Source organism: Acartia tonsa, chromosome 15 (genome assembly GCF_053477335.1).
Source record: "Acartia tonsa isolate MP-2025a chromosome 15, ASM5347733v1, whole genome shotgun sequence".
Classification (NCBI taxonomy): Eukaryota; Metazoa; Arthropoda; class Copepoda; order Calanoida; family Acartiidae; genus Acartia; species Acartia tonsa.
This window is the reverse complement of record NC_137274.1, coordinates 27,529,350-27,553,716: the sequence shown is the minus strand read 5'-3', so window position 1 is coordinate 27,553,716 and position 24,367 is coordinate 27,529,350. Positions and strand designations below refer to the sequence as shown.

The 24,367-nt window shown below is 32.0% G+C and overlaps 1 protein-coding gene across 1 annotated transcript; it reads right to left on the bottom strand.

Annotated features, from left to right (window-relative positions):
• Positions 1–4,066: 4,066 nt before the first annotated feature.
• Positions 4,067–17,284, bottom strand: LOC145307212 (uncharacterized). Its single transcript, XM_080149592.1, has 10 exons — positions 17,153–17,284; positions 15,683–15,746; positions 14,544–14,603; positions 13,137–13,229; positions 9,260–9,358; positions 8,984–9,082; positions 6,213–6,311; positions 5,592–5,690; positions 5,059–5,113; positions 4,067–4,191 (listed from the first exon to the last, which is right to left on the bottom strand). The coding sequence occupies exons 1-9, from the start codon at positions 17,168–17,170 to the stop codon at positions 5,085–5,087; spliced, it is 660 nt and encodes a 219-aa protein (XP_080005718.1). The 5' UTR covers positions 17,171–17,284; the 3' UTR covers positions 4,067–4,191; positions 5,059–5,084.
• Between the last annotated feature and the right edge of the window lie 7,083 nt (positions 17,285–24,367).

The window sequence follows — 24,367 nt, the reverse complement described above, 5'->3', positions numbered from 1 at the left end:
GAAATATAAAAAAGTAGGTATATTATAAAAAAAATGCTTTTCACTTCTTTTTTGGTAGGTAGGTTTTGAAAACTAACAAGGTTCTAAAAGGGATAAGACAATGGCCAATATAATGATATACATCCCCAATGAGGATACACAAAGTAACCCTTTCTAGATTTTTATTTTATTACTAATGGTTAAAACGTTTGTACACTTAACTACATGCACCAACCAATCAATATTCAATAAAAGTCCTAAAACTAGTAAAACCAACAAATAAGAAATCATTAGTATAAACACTTATAGTTATTTGTAGCAAAAAAGATCTCGCTGACCGCTAACCTGATATGATTCTCCTTTTCAATGAAGGGCATGTTTTTAACTATTTTGAGGGGGGAGGGTTGGAAGGATGTATTGATACTCTTTCACAAATAACCATTCCCATAAAGAACAGGGAGGTAGGGGATATTCCACTAGTCCCCAAAGTTTTATAATAGCGTTTTCAATCTTATTTGTTTGGTTAAAAATTTTGGGAACTTGATTGAATTTAGTTTGTTTGGTTAATGAAGTAAATTCAAACGTTTCAACCACTAATTTTATACATCAAGAGGTTATTTGGTGTGTTTCATCATTGGGGATGTACACCAATTTATCGGCAATTGTCTTATCCCTTTATATCCCTGAATAACAAAGATTCACGGAATTAAAAGGGACACCAAATCGGTCCGGTGATTAATTAGCAGCTGTGCTTTTAGCATATAAAAACCAAGATATAAAATTAAATAGCCAAAAACCTTCAATCCCCCATTTATATATTTGGAGAACTCAATTGGTTCAGTAGTTATAGATTTTATGATACAGACAAAAAAAAACCTTACTACTTTATATAATAAGAATGTTTTATATAATTTATATATAATCAATTATTAATTAATATAGAAAGCCGTTTTTGTCAATAAAATTGCCTTTTTTTCACTTGTTAAACGTTGACTAAACAACACACGCACACACACACACACACACACATACACACAGACACACACTGCCGGTGTAGTATTACTTCAAGACAGAGTCGCCGTATATTTAAAATCAGGGATCTGAAGGGATAAGACAATGGCCGCTTATTGATGTACATCCCTAATGATAATACACAAAATTATTTCTTCTGTAGATAAAAATTGGTGGTTTAAAGGTTTAGACACTCAACTTAATTGACCACATTGATCGGTTTCAAAGCCAAACTGGAAAATATTTTTCATATTTTTCAAAACTATTTTATGGTACCTCTGTTATATTGTTTATTTATGATAAGACGATGCAACTTTTGTTTAATTCAAAAATAAAATAATCTTTAAAATCTTCCAAATTTTGTTTTAAAAATGTTTGAAAATTATTTGGTACAAATTTTTGAATTGGTGGATTTTTCAAAAAAAATATTGAAAGATTTTGTTTTTAATAATAAAAGTTGCGACAGTTATTGATGACAAGTGGACAAGCGCAAATGCCGCTAGAAAATTTATTATGAAAGTTCTAAGGATAATAATTTTATAGAATTACAATACGATTTAGACTAAAACAGTGTTGTGATTTACATTATTTAATAAATAAAGAGTAGCCATTTCTCACATCGTATTATAGACAGCTTCCCGCGGATATTGAAATGAAAAATAGTAAGATTAAAACTTGTTTTGTTAGCCCCGAGATGCCAAAGGCCCGGTTTAACAAAACTGGTGTTGATTTTATGATTTTTTTGTATTACTATACACATAATTTTTCTGTATTATTGTGCTCTGTATGATTTTTCAGTATGGCTAGGAACCGATTCTTATCCGGCGGATATTAACCGGTTTGAAACCACAATGGAAATAACATGGATGCAAGATATTAATAAAAAAAATAAAAACCTATTTTTTTTTATTTAGATCGATTTTAACAAATGATTTTTAGGGAGGGTTGGACATTGTGCTGTAATTATTACATTAGCCCCCAAAGTTTTATAATAACGTTTTCTTATTCATTGGCTTAGAAACTCTAAGAACTTTTGTTGAATTTTGATTGGTTTACAAAGTTGAGCGTCTAAACGTTCTAACTACCAATTGTAATTTACAAAAGGGGGTAATTTTGTGCATCATCATTGGGAATGTACATAAATTTATTGGCCATTGTCTTATCCCTTTAGATCCTTGGAATTTACAGTCAAATGTCCCTTTCTCTATAAAATAAGTAGTCGAGCCATTTATCTTAAATACAAGCAGAGAAAATAATGCTTAAGTGTTTTTAGACGGACACACAGACATTTTAAATTATATTGGTCAAATGCTCTAAAGACAATTAACCTTTTGATTGCACGAACCTTTTTTGGAAGTCATAACCATTCAAATATGAAAAAAGACTATCCCAAATGTATCCAGAACCCCTATTAAGTTACTATAAAATGAAGAAATCCATTGGTTTAGTCATTGAGATCTTAGTAGACAAACAAAAAAAAGCTTTACTACTTTTAAGTCTTAGATTTTCTATAATTAGAGTCTGTTGTAACCATAACCTTTGATTGAACCACACCTAAGGGTTAGTTCTTATCAACTTTAAACTTTGCAGAATGATTCTTGTAACAGTTGGGTACAATTCAACCCTTTACAGTCGGGCCCCTTGCCGCACCTTAATCGGTCGGGGGGGGGGGGGCGTTCAACGCCCCCCTAATTATCTCAGTTCCTATTAGAGCTAGAGGGCTAAATTTTTTTGTGCAAGTCCCCTGTTTGATAATGAATTTCCGACCTTTCATAAGTCTAAGTCAATTTTCGCTTCCTTCACCCTTTTATTTAACAACCTTTGTTTTTAGGTCTTTTTTTATTTAAAAATTTCAAATGGCTGTAATTTTCTTATTTTTGAAGCTAGAAGAAAAAATTTTTCCCAGAAAATGTTTATTTTTATGTAAATTTTACATTAGAAATATCAAAATATAAATTTCAGCGGCCGCAGCTGTACTTGGCAGCTGCCAGCCGCCGCAGTCAGCGGTCGGCGGGAAAACGGCGACGGATCTTCATGAAATTTTAATACGTTATGTAGACATGTAAGAAAAGCTTAAGTTTAAAATTTGAAGTCTCTAAGTCAAAAATTACGGCCACAGGAGCCTTTTAAAGATTTCTGGAGACCTGGAGGATCAGGACCTGCAGGATCATACCTGGAACCTGAAAGTGACTTGAAAACCTGTATTTCATATAAGGATGTACTACTAGAGGATTTTTTAGTATTTTGGTATGATAAAATGCTTTGTTTTAGTCAAAAAAATATTTTTGCTCTTTACCTGAATGACCCTGCCAGGTTTGCTGGCATCCTGTGCCCGCCAGGATGGAGATATTCAAAAAATTCCAACTCTCAGTTGTGTGTCATACCCATACTTAAAAAGTCAAGCAGTTTGGGCTCTTTATCTTTCACACACAGAAAATGAGATAGAAAAAACCGGATGGGGGGGCGTTCAACGCCCCCCCCCCCCCGACCGTTAAGGGTTAAAAAGGATATGATCAGCACCAAAGAGTACTTTTAAAACACGCAGATTTTTTGACAATTCATTCATTTTCAAATATTGATTTCCAGAACAACAAGGTACAATATTATAGGCAAAGTATCTCCATAATCAAGTCCTAAAAATGTGAGAATGTCATTAAACAATATTCTGTATTTAATATTTTTCATCTCATTTATGTAATACAATTTTTTAGGCATGAAAATTAATATTCTGCTTATTAAATTCTGACCTTCTAGAAAAGTTTATGTCCATATGAAATATCCTCGATCTTTAGAGCTTTGCTTTTATGGATAGTGTCATCCTAGTTAAAGTCATCCTAGGATAGAAATGACAATTGATCATTAGAGTAGCAACACTAAATAAAATAACCAACATCTAACAAAATATATTAAGAGTCAATGATTGAAAATATCCATAAAACCTTTTAGAAAATATAAAGCATCTTTTTAAGACTCAAGATTTAAGTTGAAATAGGTCTTTCAGACTTGTAACTGACAGACAAAGTAAATTAAAAGTAGCCTAGCTACGAAACAAAATTAAAATGATAAGTAAAAAAACTTTAAAATCTAAAAATTCTTATTTTGAAAATCATGAATCTTACAATAATCAATTTTTATAAAAAAAAAATGCAAGTTATAAAGCATTTGTAGGTAATCATTCTGTTAACCCAAAGCAGTTCTGTTCTGAAATAATTATTATATTAATTAATCAAAATTATATTGGAATCAATAGCAGATATAAGATTTAAACAGATGGACAGGAAAAATTCATAGATAGATAAAAGAAGCTAAAAATTAGAAAAGGTTTTTTGTCTGTTCATTATAATTTTCAGATTAGATAATTTGAGATAGGCAAATATAAATATATATATGTTTAGATAAATAAAAATATATAGATATAAAGGTAAACATCTCCTGCCTTATAAATTTAAACAGTTATAGGTTTAGAATTAAGGATTATATAAGAGATATATTACTTATATAGTCCACAGATTATAAGATAACAAGTATGACAACATGTATAAAAGCATAGCCCTAAAACAGTAGGACAAACAAACATAAATACTTGTAGAGTGTCAGAGTTGAATAAGCAGAATATAAATGTATAAGTCAAAACAAAACTATTTATAGATTTATTTTTGTCTAAATAAACAAAAAGAACAAACTGTTAGAGACATACCAAGCCAAATTATAGAAAAGCTACACTTTTGAAAAGGTAATTACTAGATGTATATACAGATAAGTAAAAAATGGATATATAGATGTTCAGAGCTGGATCTTTAAATCATTTCAATGGTGCGTTAAATCGGGGTGCGCTGAATTTCAGCCAATCACAGCATGGCATTTGGTAAAATGCTGTGCTCTCATTGGTGGAAAGTTGGCTCACCCTGATTTGGTGCACCATTGAAATGATTTAAAGATCCAGCTCAGGTAAGTTAGTATATGAAAATTAATGGACTTTCTTCTTTTTAATTCATCTCATCTATACATTGAATGAAGGCACTAATATAGCTAACCCTTTTGTTCTTTATATTTATATCAATGTTTTACCTTGTTATATTGTTGTTATTCTGACTTTACTCAATTTCACTTCCTTTCTTCGCTCCTAAAAAAAGGTTTAAACTTTTTAAATCTTTTTAAATGTATTTTTTTGCAATGAATTGTTAATAATAACATCTGGTGGCAGTATTTTTTAAGGAGGGGAAAGAAAAAAGCCCATCATCATATAAAATGATAAACTAAAATAGCCCTAAACCATCCCAGGAATTTTCAACTCAATTAGTTTAGTTGTTATCAAAGGACCAATCAAAAACTTTATTACTTGTTTGTCTTTATGACCAAGACTCCCCCCACCCCCCTGTTCCTCATTTTTGCAATAAGGGTGGATAAAACCACCATTACCTCTGTTCTGCATGCCTATTGAATAAACTAAAGCATATTTTTTTCAATAAATTCATTATTTTCTGAACCCAGCCCCTAAGAACCCTCCCCCACCCTTAATCTATTTCATTGAAAGTGACCAATAGAAAAAAATCATGAAAATCTGAATGAAAGGATAGCTATACTTATAATTATAGGCTTACCATTTTCTCTAAGTATATCTGCTATTTCTCTCTTTCTTTTCATTATTTCTTCAGTATCCCAAAACATTTTTTTAAGGGCCTCATCCAGAGCTGTGTCCCCTATAATATTTATTGATTATCTAATAATACACTATATTAACCCTGTTAAAATTTTGCCATGTTAAATGATAATAGTCAAGTAGTCATAATATAATTACAATATTATTAATATTGTTAATATGTCAGCAATTTGACTTTTATATAGTTTATAAAGTTGGCATAAACTATATTTGAATTGTACACATAAACATAATGTTTCCAAGGTAAATAAACAAGCATCATAGCAAAGTATTACTGAGTAGAGAGATGGATAGAGATAGAAATAGAGAAAGAGAGAGATAGAGAGAAAGAGAGAGAGAGATAAAGTTGAAAGGAAAATTTACGTATTCATGCATAAGATTGATAAATAGATAGATAGAGAGATATACAGATAGATAAATAGATATTAAGATTGATAAGCAGATATATATTTATATATATATGTATAATGTATGTATATAGATGCATACATATATATATATAGATAGAACAAACTGTTACTAAAGAAATACAAATATAATATAATAATAATATATAACTAACCATAATTATCTTTATAGTTGACATCGGCTCCATGCTCTAGAAGTATTTTGACTACTCCTGTGTTTCCACCCAGTGCTGCCCTCATAAGACTTGTCTCACCTAGATATAAATATATTAGTTACATTGTTTATTATTTTGTTCAGAGTACACACAGGTCTCCTTAACAAAACCTTAGATTTAAAAAAATCTCCAAAGAAACGGACAACGGGGCCTTCAAATAGGGTACAGTGGTGGTCAGAATCCGTTGGAGATTAAATCTTAGCTGCTCCTTCTTGCCAGATATTGCAATTTGAAGTTTTTTGGTAAAAATGCCTAAAATTACAAGAAATCCAAGGATATATGCATAAGTGAACACCTTAATTCATCAAATAAAAAGGATGAGTTTAACATTTGAGGAGTTTAGATATCTCTTCATATGTAAACTACACACTACATCCCTATTCAAAACAATTTTTACTACTATAAATGATGTTTTTAACTTCAATAAGAGTAATAAATAAGGTAATAATAAGGTTTGTGCAATTTACAACTTTATCCTAAAGCCTGTTACCCTGGAACCAGAAGAAAAAACTTCAGTTTAAGTTTACATATGGCCCAAGTTACTTTTAATAATTCTGCCCCCCCCCCCCCCATAATCTACAAACTTTAGGGTGGAGGGGGGGGGGGAAGCTTAGTAATACTATTATGTGTTTCTCAAAAACTAATTGAAGTATAGTGGGAAAAGTTTTTATGGAAGGTTGTTAGGCCAAAAGATTGTAGAAATTATGTTGACCACCTTCTCCCCCCCCTCCCCTTCAAACTAACCTAATTGGGGGGGGGGGGTGGCAGAAGATCATTCCAATGTGTTTTAAAAAAACTTGTAGATATATATATGACCTTTTGGATTTGTATTGTTGTGGGACCCAAAGCACTTTTACATATATTGCTCACCTCTTCCCCTCCCCTAATAAATCAAAAACATAACATTTCGTGAAGAGAGAAAGGGGGGAGGGTTGCAGTTGAAAGGGTTCTACTCTGTTGTGTTACTAAGAAACCGCTAGAATTATAGCAGCAAAGCAAACCTTTAAGATATGCTTTGGTAGGTCAAAAGTAACTTTTACAAATTTTGCTGAAACCCTCACTCCAAGCCCCCTTTACCTCCGTATTGCTTTACAATCTCCCCCCCACCCCCGTCAAATTAAGTAATAAAGGCAAGTATAGCAATACCCTTGTGATTTACTTTGAGATTACTTCAAATATAGTGTGCTTTTGGATTTAAACTTTAGTAGGTCCATAATTACAAATATTGCTGACCTTTCCCCACATTCAACCAACCCCATCCAGAAAAATTATATTGCTGCACAATTTCCTCCACCCCCATAAAAAAAAATATTAAATTATTGTTTGCCCTCCCCCTCCCTCTCCAGCTGCCCTCCATACAATCTTATTACTTGTGTTTTATTCAGGAATCAATAAAGCAATAAGGAGCAAACTTTGGAATAAAGCTTTTAGATTTCCAAATTGCTTTATATGTATTACCTATTCAATGTTTGGGGAAGGAGCAATGGGTTGACAATATTTCTTTTATTAGTCCAATAGGTTGGAGGAGATTATACATCAAAATAATTGTACTAAATTGGGTCTGTGTAGTTGGAATAGATATTTAAATAAGTAAATATGGGCCTATATAAGTTAAAATATTAACCCTGAATATCTCCAGAGGTTTCTAAATGATACACAATATTATTTACCTATGCCACTAGCCACTATTTCCATCAGATGGAGGGGGGGGGGGGATTCAGCAATATTTGTAAAAGTAACTAATATCCTAAAAAAGCTAAAATCCAAAGTTTGCTTAATAAAATTCAGTGATTTCAAAGTAACACAAGATTATTTTCCACATCCACTGCCCCCCTCCTAATAATTTGAAGACTAAGAAGGGGGGAGGGGGTTGGTTGCAGCAATATTTGTAAGAGATTTTGATGTCTACTAAAGTTCAAGTACTAAAGCTTATATATTTCTTTAGTAATATCTAAAGAACTCTGCCCCGTAGTCAACAATATTTCCAGAAACTTTGGGCCTAAGAATCTTACATATAAATTTTTTTCACAATACTTCAAGTAGTTTTGAGTAAAACATAATACTATTACTTTGCCCCCCTGCCCCCTCCCCCCTTAAATTTATGGGCTGTAAGGGGTGGGGTTGGAGGGGGGGGAGGGGGCTTTGAGTATTTTGATTTAACTTTAGCTATATGTTAACTTGAACTGAGGTTTTTTTCTACTGGTTCCAGGGTATCAGCCTCTACCTTATAGTTTAAACTGGACATTGTACCTTTTTCATTACTCTTGTTAAAATAATTTCTTTAAAGTTTTAAAATTTTTAAAATCGGGAGGTACTGTGTAGTTTACATATGCAGAGGCATCTAAACTCCTCAAATGTTAAACTCACCTTTTATTTGATGAATTAAGGTGTTCACATATGCATATATCCTTAGAATTCTTGTAATTTTAGGCATTTTTACCAAAAAACTTTAAATTGCAATATCTGGCAAGAAGGAGCAGCTAAGATTTAATCTCCAACGGATTCTGACCACCACTGTACCCTATTTGAAGGCCCCGTTGTCCGTTACTTTGGAGATTTTTTTTAATCTAAGGTTTAGTTAAGGAGACCTGTGTACAGTTATAGATATACAGAGAGAGGTATACAGATAAATGGATATAAAGATAAAGATAGATAGAATATACTAAATATACAATATATAAATAGTATAATAATATTATATTGTAACTAACCATTATGAGCTTTATGGTTGACATCAGCTCCATAGTCTAGAAGTAGACTGACTGTTTCTGTGTTTCCATTTATTGCTGCCCACATAAAACTTGTCCTTCCTAGATATAAATATATTAGTTACATTATATATTCTTTAGTTCAGAGTACAGTTATAGATATACAGAGAGAGGTATACAGAAATAGATAGATATATAGTTAAATGAATATATATGTATTTATATGGATAGAATATTCTAAAGATAAACTATATAGTAAAATAGTATTATGTAACTAACCAGAATTACTTTCATGGTTGACATCGGCTCCATGTTCTAGAAGTATTCTGACTACTTCTGTTTTTCCATACAGTGCTGCATACATAAGACTTGTCCATCCTAGATATAAATATATTAGTTACATTATATATTCTTTAGCTCAGAGTACAGTTATAGATATACAAAAATATGTATGTAGAGAGATAGATATAGATAGATTGAAAGATAGTAAGATAGATAGAGAGATAGTTAAATATATAGATAAAAAGATATATAGGTATCTACAGATAGATACTTAATCCAGACAAAATAAGAACTGGCATTGTAGGCCAACAAAATAATCTGATGTAGACAAGGTTTTTATGTGCATTCAGAACGAGCTATATTGATAGAGACCGTAAATGAGAAAATTTCTCATCAGATTATCAAACATTAACATCATATCATTCATATAATCTCAAAGATAGGGCAAAACTTTCTATTGTTTCCTTAAAAAACGGCTTTTTCCGCCGATTTTTATTATATCCAAGATTGGGGAAAAAATTTCCAGACTATATAAATGTGCAGTTAATTGTCTTTTTTTTCATTCTATAGCTAAAACTAAACTTTTTGACATAGTTCTCTATTTTTTCTAACAGTTAAGCTGACTATTAAAGTGATCACGAAGCAATTTAAAAAAATTTGATATATATTTGGAATTTCTTAATTATTTAAAATTATGACAAAAATTTTGCTAAATTTGATATAAAAAGTGCCTTAAAACTTCTATTTTTAAATTTGCTACAGTACCCAAAAAAATTAACTTACACAATTATGTGTAAAACAAACTTTTAGATTTGTTGGCATTTCTCTTAACACAGATGGAGTTAATAAAATTCATACTTAAAAAATAGAGATATTTCTGCTTTTCATACTGTTGTTATCAATTTTGCTTATTGGCAACTGAAAAAGTTGCAATTAAGGTTTAAAAATGTTTGACCAAATGACTAAAAAGACATTTCTCAGCTTTTTTTAGTGCACCTAACATAACAGGCAATCAGAACAAGTATAGAATAATGTATTATGGAAACACAACTATTATGGAAACACAACTCAAATGGCTTTAGACAGTATTAGTATTAGAGAGTATTAGTATTACAGATAAATTCAGTATAATTTTTGTTGTCAATGTTGTGTCAAAGTGCCTCAATAAAATGATCCTTATAGATGTTATTAAATCTTTTGATTGTGGAATTGTAAAAATATAAGCCCTTTCACCTCACAGCCCAATTGATTGCTTGTGGATTTAATGGGGCTCTAATGGTCTTCTTTGGTATTTATAATATCAATGAAAAACTTTTAAAAATATTTAGACTATACATATCATATTTTTACAATTCCACAATCAAAAGATTTAAATTTGATATCTATATTTTTACTTATAAAATGATACATCTACCACCAGTTTCTTCTTGTTCTAAGGATCATTTTATTGAGGTACTTTAACACAACATTGATAACAAAATTTTACTGAATTTTACTGTGCATTACTAACACTACATCTCTCTAAAACCATTTCAGGGCCCCCTTAGTTGTGTTTCCATAATACATTATTCTACATTTGTTCTGATTGCCTGTTATATTAGTTGCACTAAAATAAGGTGAGAAATATCTTTTTAGTCATTTGGTCCAACATTTTTGAACCTTGTTTGCAACTTTTTCAGTTGACAAAAACTAGCAAAATTGATTTTATCAGTATTAAAAACAGAAATTTATCTCTTATTTTACAAGTATAAATCTTATTAACTTTATCTGTGTTAAACCTTACAGATTGGAGGGGGGGGGGGTCATATTGAGAGTTGTGACTTCATGACTTTTTAAGTTTAGTAATTATACATCGGCAAGAGTTGGTCTTATAAGGATATCTGGTCTGTGTCGGTCGTGGCATCCGGTCAAAGTTGGTTAGGTGGCACCAAAATTAGAAAAAAATCCAAATAAATCTTAATTTCTTCATTATGACTTTTGTGAATACTGGGATATCAATGAACATCTGAGAATAGTGGTGTTATGACCGTTTGACCGCTTCCTCACCGATTTTATGACCAATTTTTGTCCCGCTTTTACTATAAACTTACATCATGTATATAGTGGCTTCTATTACAGCTAGAGACCTAAAAACTTTTGTAGTACATCCTTGAGCAATAATAAACTTCCGTGAGTAGTAAGGTCATGACTGTTTGACCACTCCTTGACCTATTTTTGACCGATTTTCTATTTTCTACCTGTAATTTTGCTTTTTTTAAGCTGCCAGCTGCCGAATTTTAAAACAGCTTTAGACCAACAAAATTTTTTATGTAGTCTTTTATTGTGATCAGAAACAGATAAAAATATTAATTGGTGCTGCTAACCGCCGTTTTACTGCCGTAACCGCCGAAAATAGCAGTTTCCATTATTTGCCGTTTTTTGGCGATGGTCAGAAAAAGTAATTTTTTTGTTATAAAAAATAAAAGTTCGTCCTAAAATTTGGTGATCCCAGCTTTTAAATTGGCCGCTCTATGGCTGTTTTAATATTTAGCGGCTAAGGAGCGGTCTGACCGCTATGACAAGAAAAAGTAATTTTCTTTAAAAATACACATAAACCACCATAACTGTAACAGGAACCGAGATAGAGGGGGGGTCAATATGACCCTCCCCCCCCCCCCCCCCCAATCTATTAATGTGGGAATTGGAGCCCAAGCTGTAAGGCTTAAGAGAAATCTGTGCCAACAAATCTAAAAGTTTGTTTAACACATAATTGTGTAAGTTAATTTTTTTGGGTACTGTAGCAAATTTAAAAATAGAAGTTTTAAGGCACTTTTTATAACAAATTTAGCAAATTTGTTGTCATAATTCTAAATAACTAAGTAATTCCAAATATATATCAAATTTTTAAAACTTGCTTTGAGATCACTTTAAAAGCCTCTTATATACAGAACAAATTGTTAATAAATATGTCTAGAAATTTATGTGTTTTTGTATTATACTAATCAATCCCAAAGAGAGAGAGAGGGGGGGGGGACAATGGGCTGTTTATTACACTAGTCCTATAATAACATTTTCTCATTTGTTGGCTTAACAACTTTGGGGACTTTAGTAATTTGATTGGTTGGATCATTAAGTTGAGTGTCTAAACGTTTTAAACACTAATTTTAATCTACTGAAGTATAATCATACATATCATGGTAAGGGATGTACATTAGGGCGGGTTCATATTGGAATTAGACAAAGAGGGGATATGCAACAGATAAAATTAACCTTTAAAACATTTCTGACCGAAAAAGAATTTTAAAAGATTGAGTTTTAGAACGAGACCACTAAAAAATATATTTGATTACTTATTAATATGCAAAGACGACATTCAAAAATTTTTTTGAATCAGAACTATAGCTTCATGGTACTCCCAGGAAAGGCCTTGAGGAGCTGAATCAGGAACTTTTGTCCGTTTCAAAATATCTCGTTCCTAGCCTTAGAAATCACTAAAAAAAACACATTTTTTAAAGGTTTATTGAGAATTGTCCAATTTGTAGAGGTTTTTTTAGATTTTCTCAGGCTAGAAACGAGATTTTTTGAAACGGTCCAAAGTTCCTGATTCTACTCCTCAATACCTTTCCTGGGAGCACCATGAAGCCATAGTTCTGATTCAATAAATTTTTGACTCCCATTTACAAATAGCTATACAATTGAATGTCTGGTCGTCAGTGGTTTTAAGACTTAGGATAAATTTTAAATCTTCCAGAGGTGTATTATACTCATACAAATCAGTTGCAGATCCCCGCTTTGGCCTCAGAAAAAAAATGTCCAAAATCGACCCACCCTAATGTACATCAATTTATCGGTCATTGTCTTATCCCTTTAGATGAATCCAATGATTAAAGCCCACCAAAATGATTTTTCTCTTCAATATTGACTCCAGCATCCAATAACTTGATAACTTCATCAGTAGATCCTGTTTTTACTGCTTCTTCTAATAAATCTAAACAAAATGATTTTTGATTAACATCTTACCTTATTGTAATAGGAATCAATATTCCAAAAGTCAAATAAATATCATAATTATATTATATCACATAAAAATTTATTGCTTCTAGTAAATCTGAACAAAATGATTTTTAATTGACTTTATACCTTGTTGTAATAGGAATCAGTTTTCCAAAAAAAACAAATTAATAGAATAATTATATCACATAAAAATTTATTATTTCTAATAAATCTAAACAAAATGATTTGTAATTTAAAGAAATAAACAAGGATGACAACATCAATAAAAACAAAGCTCTGTAAAGGTAGGACAAACCAACATTAACACTGTAGAGTGTCAAAACAGAATAAGCAGAATATAGATGCATAAGTCTAAACAAAATTGTTAGTAAATTTGTTGCAAAACTACTTGATACAGCTTAAGACATTATAGAGATGCTTTGCTTATAATATTGTACCTTGTTGTAATAGGAATCAGTATTCCAAAAATCAGATATTCATAAGATATGAAAATTTAGTGTCAAATATGTTAAATATCGTCATGTTTTAAATGAACATAAGTACATTCTGTTAACGATTTTAAAGTTTCTACTCTTTCCAAATCGTACCTAACTAATACAGGAATCACTATGCCAAGTTTGAAATTGATAGGACAATTCTAACCTGACTAAATTTAAGAAAAAAGCTTACTGTTATCTAACCGGACTATCCTTAATTATACATACATTGTACATTGTATAGTAGTAGAAAACTGGTTATATATACCAACAACAAAATTAATTTGAAAAAAAATCACGAAACCTGTGTTTTCAGCTGTTGTTAACAAATCAATGTGTTTTAAATGGACGTAATGGCATTCTGGTAACGATAATAGAGTTGCTATGCTTTTAAAATCATACCTAACTACTACAGGAATCACTATGCAAAGTTTGAGATAAATTTTAATATACCTTAATTAACAAAAAAAAAATTGGTTCTGGATGGATGGACAGACTGACGGACCGACTCTAATTATAGAAAAGCTTTGCTTTTAAAAAGAGGCCTTGTACATTTGAATAAAATTCATAATTGTCTATTCATTTGACTTTTGAGTTGGTTAATTCTACGTCGATTGGAAATAATGTTATAAGCTTAAAGAGCATTGTAAGTAGGTAGGGAGAGGACATTGCCTTAATTGAAAAAAAACATTCCGTTCTGGACGGATGGACAGACTGACGGACCGACCCTTTTATAGAAAAGCTTGGCTTTTAAAATTAACATTTCTTATAGACATTTCTATTTACAGCTTTGGTTGTATAAAATTGCTTACTCGGATCCACATTATTATATCTGCTACCATTTTCTAATCCGTTATCATCTTCTTCAATGTCTAAACAAAAGATGTAACCAAAGTTTATCAGAATTTTTTATTCTGTCAATTATGGTTGGGCAGGATACTTTTTGGCCAGATACCGGATATCCTGCGTATTCCCTATGCCGGATATCCGGCATCCTGCTGGATATCTAGCCAACGACGGATGTCCGGCAAATTACCAGATATCCTGCCAGATAACCGGATATCCGACATTCAAAATCTGGTATCTGGATAGTTTCAGTATCCGGTATCTGGCCGGATATCCGGCCCAACCCTTCTGGCATTTTTCCCTGCACATATTTTTATCTTTAAATATATTTCCAGTATGGCTTATAATATCTGTTGGATTAGAAATCTTGTATAGTATTGTATTACAGACAATTTTCTATGAACATCAAAATAAAAAAAAACCATAAATAAATACCAGTTTTTTATAGACCAGGCCTTTGGCCCCTCAGGGCTAACAAAATTATTTTCAATCTTCTATTTTTTTTCATTTCAATACCTAAGGAAAGCTGTCTATAATACGGTGCAATGAAGAACTATTTTAGGATGATTTAGGTAAGGATTTGGGAGGAGGGGGAGGGGTGATAGTGAGATTCTTAAGTACAGACAAAGATCCTGTTACCTTTTTATACAGATTACATTTTGGGCTTATTTAAATGGGGTGTTTTGTTTTTAGGTAAGGTTTTATTAGAGGCAGGACAGCCAGGAGGGTTAGTTTTTAGATTTGAGCCCTGCAGGGTCAAGCCATCCACATGGGTTAGGCAAAAAAGAAAACAATTCATTTTATAAATAGGGGTTTGGGTAAGAATAATTCGAGAGAAACCACAATAAAACAGGGATCTAAAGGGATAAGACAATAGCAGATAAATTGATTTACATTGCCAATGATTATACACAAAATTATACCCGTCTGTTGAATACAATTAGTAGTGGAAACGTTTGGACACTCAACTAAATAAACCAAAAAATCAAAATTCAATAAGTTCCAAAGGTTGTTAAGTCAACAAATAAGAAAATGTTATTATAAGACTTTTGGGACTAGTATTAAAAACAGCGCAATTCCCAACCCCCTGACAATAAAATCTCACCTATAAATTTGGATAAGCATCCTCCAACATATAAGCCTTCTCCAACATATAGCATCAAACAAACCTTAAATATTTTCTTTTTAATTTTATCGTATTCATTCGAAACTGATTAATGTTCAGTGGATTAGAGCTGGTTCTCATCCATACAAAAAAACTATGTCTATCATTGTATTATATCCAGTTTTCTAAGAATATAAAAATCTACAATAATATGATTAAAATCAGTTATTTAGCCCATGCCTTCGGCATCTTGGAGTTAAAAAAACTGGTTTTAATCTTTTAATTGTACATGTTATATCCGCAGAAAGCTGTTTATAATACAATGTGCAAAATAACTATTATATACTTTTTTGGCTAACTAACATATACAGAGTTATAGCCAAATACAGAATAAATTAACGGGTCCATTTTATATATATAAAGGGTATTTAAAGAGAAATTGATTTTTGAAAAATTATGAATGCAAAAATTACTAATTTAAATTTTAAATGTCCACAACAACATAACATAACGTTATTCAACCATCTAAAATGTCTGAAGTGCGAAGATTTATTCTGATAAAGTATGACCCTAAAACGACACCCCACTGGGCTCTTTTTTGTGAAGTAAAACATGATTTTTTGCAAAAATGAAATTAGATTAAAGAGATTACTTCCCACCTCAGATGTCCATTAAAAACACAGGAACGGCAAAAATCATCAAAATTGATACATAAACAGTCTTTCCAAAATTTTTTATGTGCTAAATTAAAGACAAAGTTATTGAAAATCCATTTCTCTTAAAAGACTTTTTATATTTAATCCTTTATACTAATTTTAGATTAAATTTCCTCCCCCCTCCCCCCCCCCAAAAAATGTAATTATATTTTTTTGGGGGGGAGGGAAATTTTCTAGGGGAGATTTCTTTTCGGAGGGTAGTTGTACCCTCCGATAAAATGGCTATAAACCTTCTTGGGACCTATGATAAGCAACACTGTAAAGGAGAAGCCTATATGTTCAGCAGTACCGGGATTCTTTGGTACAAACAGACAGACAAAAAAACATCCTTTTACAATATAATTAGGATATATATAGATAGATAGATAGATAGATAGATAGATAGAAAGATAGAAAGATAGACAGATAGATAGATAGATAGATAGATAGATAGATAGATAGATAGATAGATAGATAGATAGATAGATAGATAGATAGACCCATGCAAAATATTTTTTTACTGGTACAAACACTGCAAAGTTTTAAAATCTGCCAAAAAAAAACTTTTTTTAAAGCTTTTGTACCATCTCAATTTTAAAGATTTAACAAAATTTCAATTCTAGTGTGTCGATATAAACCTGAAATTTACCAAAATTATAACATATGAAGGTATAGCAAGTAATAAGAAAACGTTATTATAAAACTTTGAGGACTAGTGTAATAAACAGCCTATAGTCCTCCCTCTTTCTCTGGATGTAACTATAGTAATACTTACAAAGCTAAATGTGTTCATGATGACAAACACAACACAAAACTGATTTTAGGTCCGAGTACTTGAATCCTAGTAATTTCTCTCTATTTCGTTTTTTTGGTAATTCACCAGGTTAAAAATAGAAAGTGACTACTGGTTTATGGTCCTACTTGACCTAGTACTGAAGAATTTGGGTGGTGGTGCGTGCGCGTGTGTGTACTTGTGAGCGCGCGCACGTGTGTGTGTTTGAAATTGTATGAATAGTTTTGAGGACACTAAAAAAACCAGGGATCAAAGGGATAAGACAATGGCTGATAAATTAATGTACATTCTCAAAGATGATAAACAAAATTATCCCTTCTGAAGATTACAATTAGTGGTTGATACGTTTGAACACTTAACTTAATGAAGCAATTAATCAAAACTCACATAAGTCCCCAAAGTTGTAAAGACAACTTTAGGGACTAGTGTAATAAACAACCCATTGTCCCCTATCAAGTATTTTATAGATTATTGCTTTATTTCCAAAAAGTTTTATAACATTTTCTTATTCATTGGCTTAATAGTGTCCAATCCTTTTCACCACTAATAGTATATAAGGGGTAATTTTGTGTACATTAATTTATCAGCTATTGTCTTATCCCTTATCTTAAGATTCCTGGTCAGATCATCTAAAGCACGGACATTTTCTTTTTTTTTATGTTGTAAATAACCAACTTTCAAGACAAGGACAGATTTTATCAGGATGTATATCTATACTACATAGTAGCTTGATGTCTGTCCGTCTGTCTGTCTGTCTGTCCGTCCCTTGAGATCTCAGTAACCACTGAACCGTTCGGATTCTACTCTTCAGGGAATATACCTACTGGTCCTGTGGTGGTTTTAGGCTATTTTTTGGGGGCTTGGAACACCCCCAACCCACCAAAAATATAATTCCTCCCCCCCCCCCAATTTTTTAGGCAGACAATTAAAATGTTTATAAATTTATTTATTTATTTATTTTTTTTTATATGTTTTTTTCTTATTAAAATGTGGTAGTGGCAGCACCAGAGGTACTTAATTTTATTTAAATTAACTCTTGGGACAAAGCCCCTAGAGGCTAAGGGCAAAGCCACTAGTTTATGTAAAAAGTAACAAGATCTGTGTATGTCTGTCTGTCCTTCTGTCTGTCATGAAGGATCTCGCGCACGGCTGAATCGATAAAATTCTTCATAGCTTCTCATAGGTCCTGGAAAGGTATATAACTTATGAAGAAAAATCGTCCCTAGAAATAAAATTTTCCCGAAATATATTTTTTATACTAAAATTGAAAAGGGGCATGGTGACAAAAATCATGCCCCCCCCCCCTCCCTAAAAATAGAGAGGCCTCTAGGGGCGTAGCCGCTAGTATTACATATTCCGGTAATTTTCATAAATCTTTAATGACATCAGAAAAATTGAGAATTGTCCGTAAATAAAAGGGGGGCGGGGCTTTTTTTTATAATTGGAGTATGTACGTCCGTCCTTTCGTCGTGGTTAGCTCTTTTCTTTAATTTAGGTATGTTAGAATTGTCCTACAGATTTCAAACTTTGGATGACGATTCCTGTAATAGTTTAGAAACAAAGCGATAATCGTTACTAGAAAGTCCGTGTGCGTTTTTCACTATATAAATATTCTATTAATCTGATTTTTAGAACAATGATTACAAGGACGACCCTCCCCTTTAAGCCCCATTGTCTCCCATCTTGCTAGATGAACGATTTGGCCAATAAATGATATCCATGTTAGCAAACTTAATTGGCGACAATTTTTGTCCTGGTCATGACGTCATCAATTGGTGAAAGTGTTGTTACCCTTGGAAAACTTGATTTTTTATCAGAGAGAGAGAGAGAGAGGAGACGCTGAACTGTTTAACACACTAGTTCCCAAAGTTTTATAATACCGTTTTTGTATTTGTTATAAACAATTTTGGGGGCTTTTACTGAATTTTAATTGGTTGGTTTATTAAGTTTAGTGTTCAAATGTTTCAACCACTATTTTTGATATTCAGAAGATGTAATTTTGTGTTCCATCATAGGGGATGTACATCATTTTATCGGCCATTGTCTTATCCCTTTAGATCCCTGTATTTTTTTTAAAGGCCATATCTGAAATCAAGGACCTAGTGAATTCTAAGCATTTTTTGAAGGAATTTAAAGGATAGTTGGGGGTAATCTATATATTTTTGCTTTTTATTTTGCTTCATTACTTTGTTTTTTTTACTTTCTTGTAAATTTAAAGTCTCATTTAAATTCATTTCAGTCAATCAATAAATGTTTAGGTTTGTGGCATTTTAAAGATAATGATCGCATTAATAGTGTTTTCTCGTATTCATTCGAATCTGGTGGATAGGAACCGGTTCTCATCCATACGAAAAAACTATGTCTAGCACCGTATTACAACCAGTTTTCTACGATCATAAAAATGTACAATCATAAGATTAAACCAGATTTTTTTAGCCAGTGCCTTCGGCATCTCGGGGCTAAAAAGACTGTTTTTAATCTTATAATTGTACATTTTATATCCCCGGAAAGCCGTTTATAATACGATGCGAGAAATAACTATTATTGTATTATAGACAACTGTCCGCTGATAGATTAAACCAGATTTGTTAGCCTAAAGGGGACTAAGGCCTGGTATAGCAAAACTGGAATTAGTATTATGAATTTTATGTTAATATTTGTAGAAAACTGGCTTTAGTACTATGTAATAAATGATTTTTCAATTTGACTTAGAAGTAGTTCTAATACAGCAGATATTAATCGGTTTGGAAGCCATATCGTAAAAGGCCTTAACCCTTACAGATCGGGCCCCTATTCCCACCTTAATAGATCGGGGGGGGGGGGTCATATTGACCCCCCCTCTATCTCGGCTCCTGGTACAGATAAAGACGTAAAAATTTTTTCTGGTGGTTCATTTGTATTTTTAGAGAAAATTACTTTTTCTAGTCATAGCAGTCAGACCGCTCCTTAGCTGCTTTTTAGCGGCCAGCCGCTAAATTTTAAAACAGCTGTAGAGCGGCCAATTTTGCAGCTAGGATGACCAAATTTTAGGACGAACTTTTATTTTTCATAACAAAAAAATTACTTTTTCTGATCATCGCCGAAAAACGGCAAATAACGGAAACCGCAAAATCATATAAGTTTCCTTAAAATAAAGATTCCAATCGGTTCAAAATCTATTAAAATCCTAAGCTTCAGAAAAAAAATATTATTTGATATGAATTTGTTCAAGAATTAAAATGACCTTAAATTGTACACTTTTAGTTTTGTTATCATTATAATAGAAGCAAAAAAGATTAAACCCTCTACACAAAACAAAGTGAACAACAACAATTGATGTTGAATATACGTGGATATTATGACAGGGAAAAATTGTCGTCAATTTAGGTTGCTAACATTGACATCATTATTGGTTTGTTCGTTATCCAGTAGGAGGAGAGGGGATGAAGAATTCGTTATTTTAGCCTGCTGCGACTTTCACTATATTCGAGAATATGAAAATCTGGTGTTATATCCAAGTAATATTAAATCCATTAAAACCCCCGTGTCCAAGGAAATAGGTTTCTATAGTAGTAAAAAAGAGTGTTTTTAAAATGCTGTCAAAATCTACAAATTAAAAGTATTACTAAATGTAATCAAGGCATATATTATAATATTAGCTGAACTTAAAAATAAGGAGGGGGGTTTTGTGCTCAACAAGGCACTTTGAGAGAAAACACCTAATGATACAATATCATTTTATGAATGAATATTACATTAATATAAATTAGCTATTTCTAAATAGAGTTTAAACTGAAAGATATGAACACATTTTTAAAGTTTAAAATTCACGTGATTTTAACCTGAATATCATAGAGTTTATAACCAGTATTGTTACAAAATAAACAAAACCCCAAAAAATCTTCCTTATATAAAAGTAATGTGATGTCTCTCTATCTATGTGTGTCTGTCTGTAGCTTAAGATCACAAGAATTTAACCTGAATATGAGTTTATAACCAGTATTGCTACAAAATAAACAAAACATTTACCCTTATAAAAAGTAATGGGATGTCTCTGTTTATATTTGTGTCTGTCTGTAGCTTAAGATCTCATGATTTAACCTGAATATTATAGAATATATTATCAGGATTGGGATCTACTGCAGTTCACGGTAAAATATTGCTGGTAACGAATATTGCCAAAAATTTATGAATTTTAAAGGCTGATAGCTGCCAAACGGCTGAACGTACAGATCATACCCGCACACTATTTTAAGTGGTATAAGAAGGCCTACAAATAATCTGGAATAGCCAAGATCCAATGATGCACAGGGAAAGCTTCACTGAAGAAAAAAACGCATAAAATAGGTCTTTTTCGCGCATTTCTCTGCACTGCTAGATAATTATGCATTATTGATTTATGGCTATTTCAGATTATTTGTAGGCCTTCTTATGCCGCTTAAAACAGTGTGCAGGCAAGATCTGTACGCTCAGCCGTTTGGCAGCTAGCAGCCTTTAAAATTCAAAAAATTTTGGCAATTTTTTACCATGAACTGCAGTAGATCCCAGTATTGTTACAAAATAAACAAAATTTATCCATATATAAAAGTAACAGGATGTCTCCCTATGTCTGTGTATCTGTTTGTAGCTTAAGATCTCAAGATTTTAACCTGAATATTATAAAGTTTATAACCAGTATGGTTACAAAATAGACAAAACATTTATTCTTATATAAAAGTAATACGATGTCTATCTATGTGTGCGTGTCTGTTTGTAGCATAAGATCTCGTTAAATGCTTTATGAATATAGTTTTTCTAAAATGAAGCTTCTGTACAGGGAAGGTTTATAACTAGTATTATATAAAATAGTTTTTTAGTTTGTCCGTTTGCTTATAAATTTATTAAATTGTATATAAATCAATATTTCATACATAGGTTAATACAAGCTAAAATATCACTTCGCCCCAAAGCTGTAATTTTTTAAGTTTAATTTTGACAAACTTGCCAAGATCCTAATAACGCCATGCCTTACCCTACATAATTCTAGCGGATACTTTAATCTTCATTAAAACAAGGATGACAACATCCATAAAAGCGAAGCAGTGAAACAGTAGGACAAACGGACATTAACACTTATATAGTGTCAGAACTGAATAATCAGAATATAAATGTATGAGAATCAGAGCAAAATTGTAAGTAAATTTGTTGAAAAACTGCTTGATTCAGGAAAATGTTTATGGACATACTTACATTTTTAGGAATTGATTATAGAGTTGCCTTGCTTATAACATTATACTTTGTTGTCCCAGGAATCAACATACCAAAAATTGGAGTTAAAAAAGTAGAAAAATCAACATGTTTAAAATGGACGTACAGACATTCTTGTTATGATTATAGAGTTGCTACGCTTTCTAAATCGTAGCTTACTACTAAAGGAATCACCATGCAAAGTTTGAAATCGATAGGACAATTCTAACATGCTAAATTAATGAAAAAAGCTGTTCATTTGTGACAGATGGAAGTACGGACAGACAGACGGGCGGACGGTTGGACTGACCCTAATTATAGAAAAGCTTCGCATTAAAAAAATATTTTGGGGGGGGGGGCCTTTTTTAAGGAGAATTTTTTTCCTCTCCCAAAATAGTTATAAACTTATGGGAAGCTACATTGTAAAGGAGAACCATATTGGTTCTGGGGTTAGGTACAGACAGTCATCATGTTACTTTATTTTACGGATATAAAGTAAGGTTGAGGAAGGAGAAGCTGGACAGGCTACGGACAACCAGGTATATCCGCTGGAATGGAACCGGTTCTCAGCCATACTATCCGCATAGTGTCCACGGAAAGCTGTCTATAACATTTTGATATAAATAATTATATATAACACTCAGGGATCTAAAAGGATAAGACAATGACCTCGATAAATTGATGTACATCTCAAATGTTAAGAAACAAAATTACCCCTTGTGTAGATTAAGATTGTAAAGTTCGAACTCTCTACCTAATGAACCAACCAATAAAAAATCATTAACAGTTCCCAAAAATGTTAAGCCAACGAATAGGACCACATTATTATAAAACTTTATGGACTAGTGTAATAAACATCCCATTGTCCCCTCTCTCTCTCTGCGGGTAAATACACATACAGTAAGGGAGGGGACAAAACATATTACCAAGAACATATAGCAGCGCTGAAAAAATGTTAACAACCAAGCAAATATTAGCAGAACCGGCGGCACTTCAAGTATATTACGTAGAAAGTGTGCACACACGCGCGCACACACACACCCACACACACCACAAACACACACACACACATACACACACACACACACAAACTATCAGAACCGGCTGTTTTTTTAAAATGTCAAGTATATTACAGAGAAAGTGCGAGCTGACTTTATAACTAGGGTTTACAAATTTTGTATTGAAATATTTTTTTCAATTCTATATTGAAGATTTGTTACTAGAGGCCTCTAAGGGCAGTTTAAGGTTAAGAAATTTTTCTTGCGAGGGTTTTGGTACCCTTCCCCCTAATAGTTACAGTACAAACAAACAGAACTTTCAGATTAATTTGAAGAATGAAAGAAAATTTTCTCTTATGTTTTGTGTTATTTGTAATTTTATCATTTTTTATCTTAAATTGATATTTGATATTATTTTAATCTTAAAAAATACATAAGCAGTTAGCTTATGTTTCTAAGAAATGCATGACAAAAATTCAGGATTTTGATAAAATCGGGAAATTCCCTTTCTTCAGAGCTCCATATTAGCTATGTGACAAGGATGACAACATCCATAAAAGCAGAGCTCTGAAACAGTAGAAATGCTTCGCTTATAACATTGTACATGTACATTGTTGTTTTAGAAATAAGTATTCAAAAAATCAGATCAATCGGATAACTATATCACATAAAAAACTTTTTTTTAAATTAAAAAATTGTCATATTAAAAATGAACATACAGACATTCTGGCAATGGTTATCTAAAATCATACCTAACTACTACAGGAATCACCATGAAAAGTTTGAAATCGATAGGACGATTCTAACAAGCCTAAATTAACGAAAAATGCTATCCATTCCGAACGGACGGACCAAGCCTAATCATTGAAAAGCTTCGCTTTTAAAAATAACACAAACATTCGTTTTACAAGGACAATAAAGTCTTTTCCCCAAGCAGAGAAATAAGAACTAAGAAAAGCCAAAACAAAAGAGGAACTTTTTTTTACAAGAGTTG

Bases quoted from the DNA above. Each gene is read 5' to 3' on its own strand.
- LOC145307212 (XM_080149592.1), bottom strand. The intron at 5,691-6,212 runs GTTAGTTATATA...TAAATATTATAG, and splicing joins CAACTATAAAGATAATTATG to GGGACACAGCTCTGGATGAG. The intron at 5,114-5,591 runs GTAAGCCTATAA...ACCTTTTTTTAG, and splicing joins AGATATACTTAGAGAAAATG to GAGCGAAGAAAGGAAGTGAA.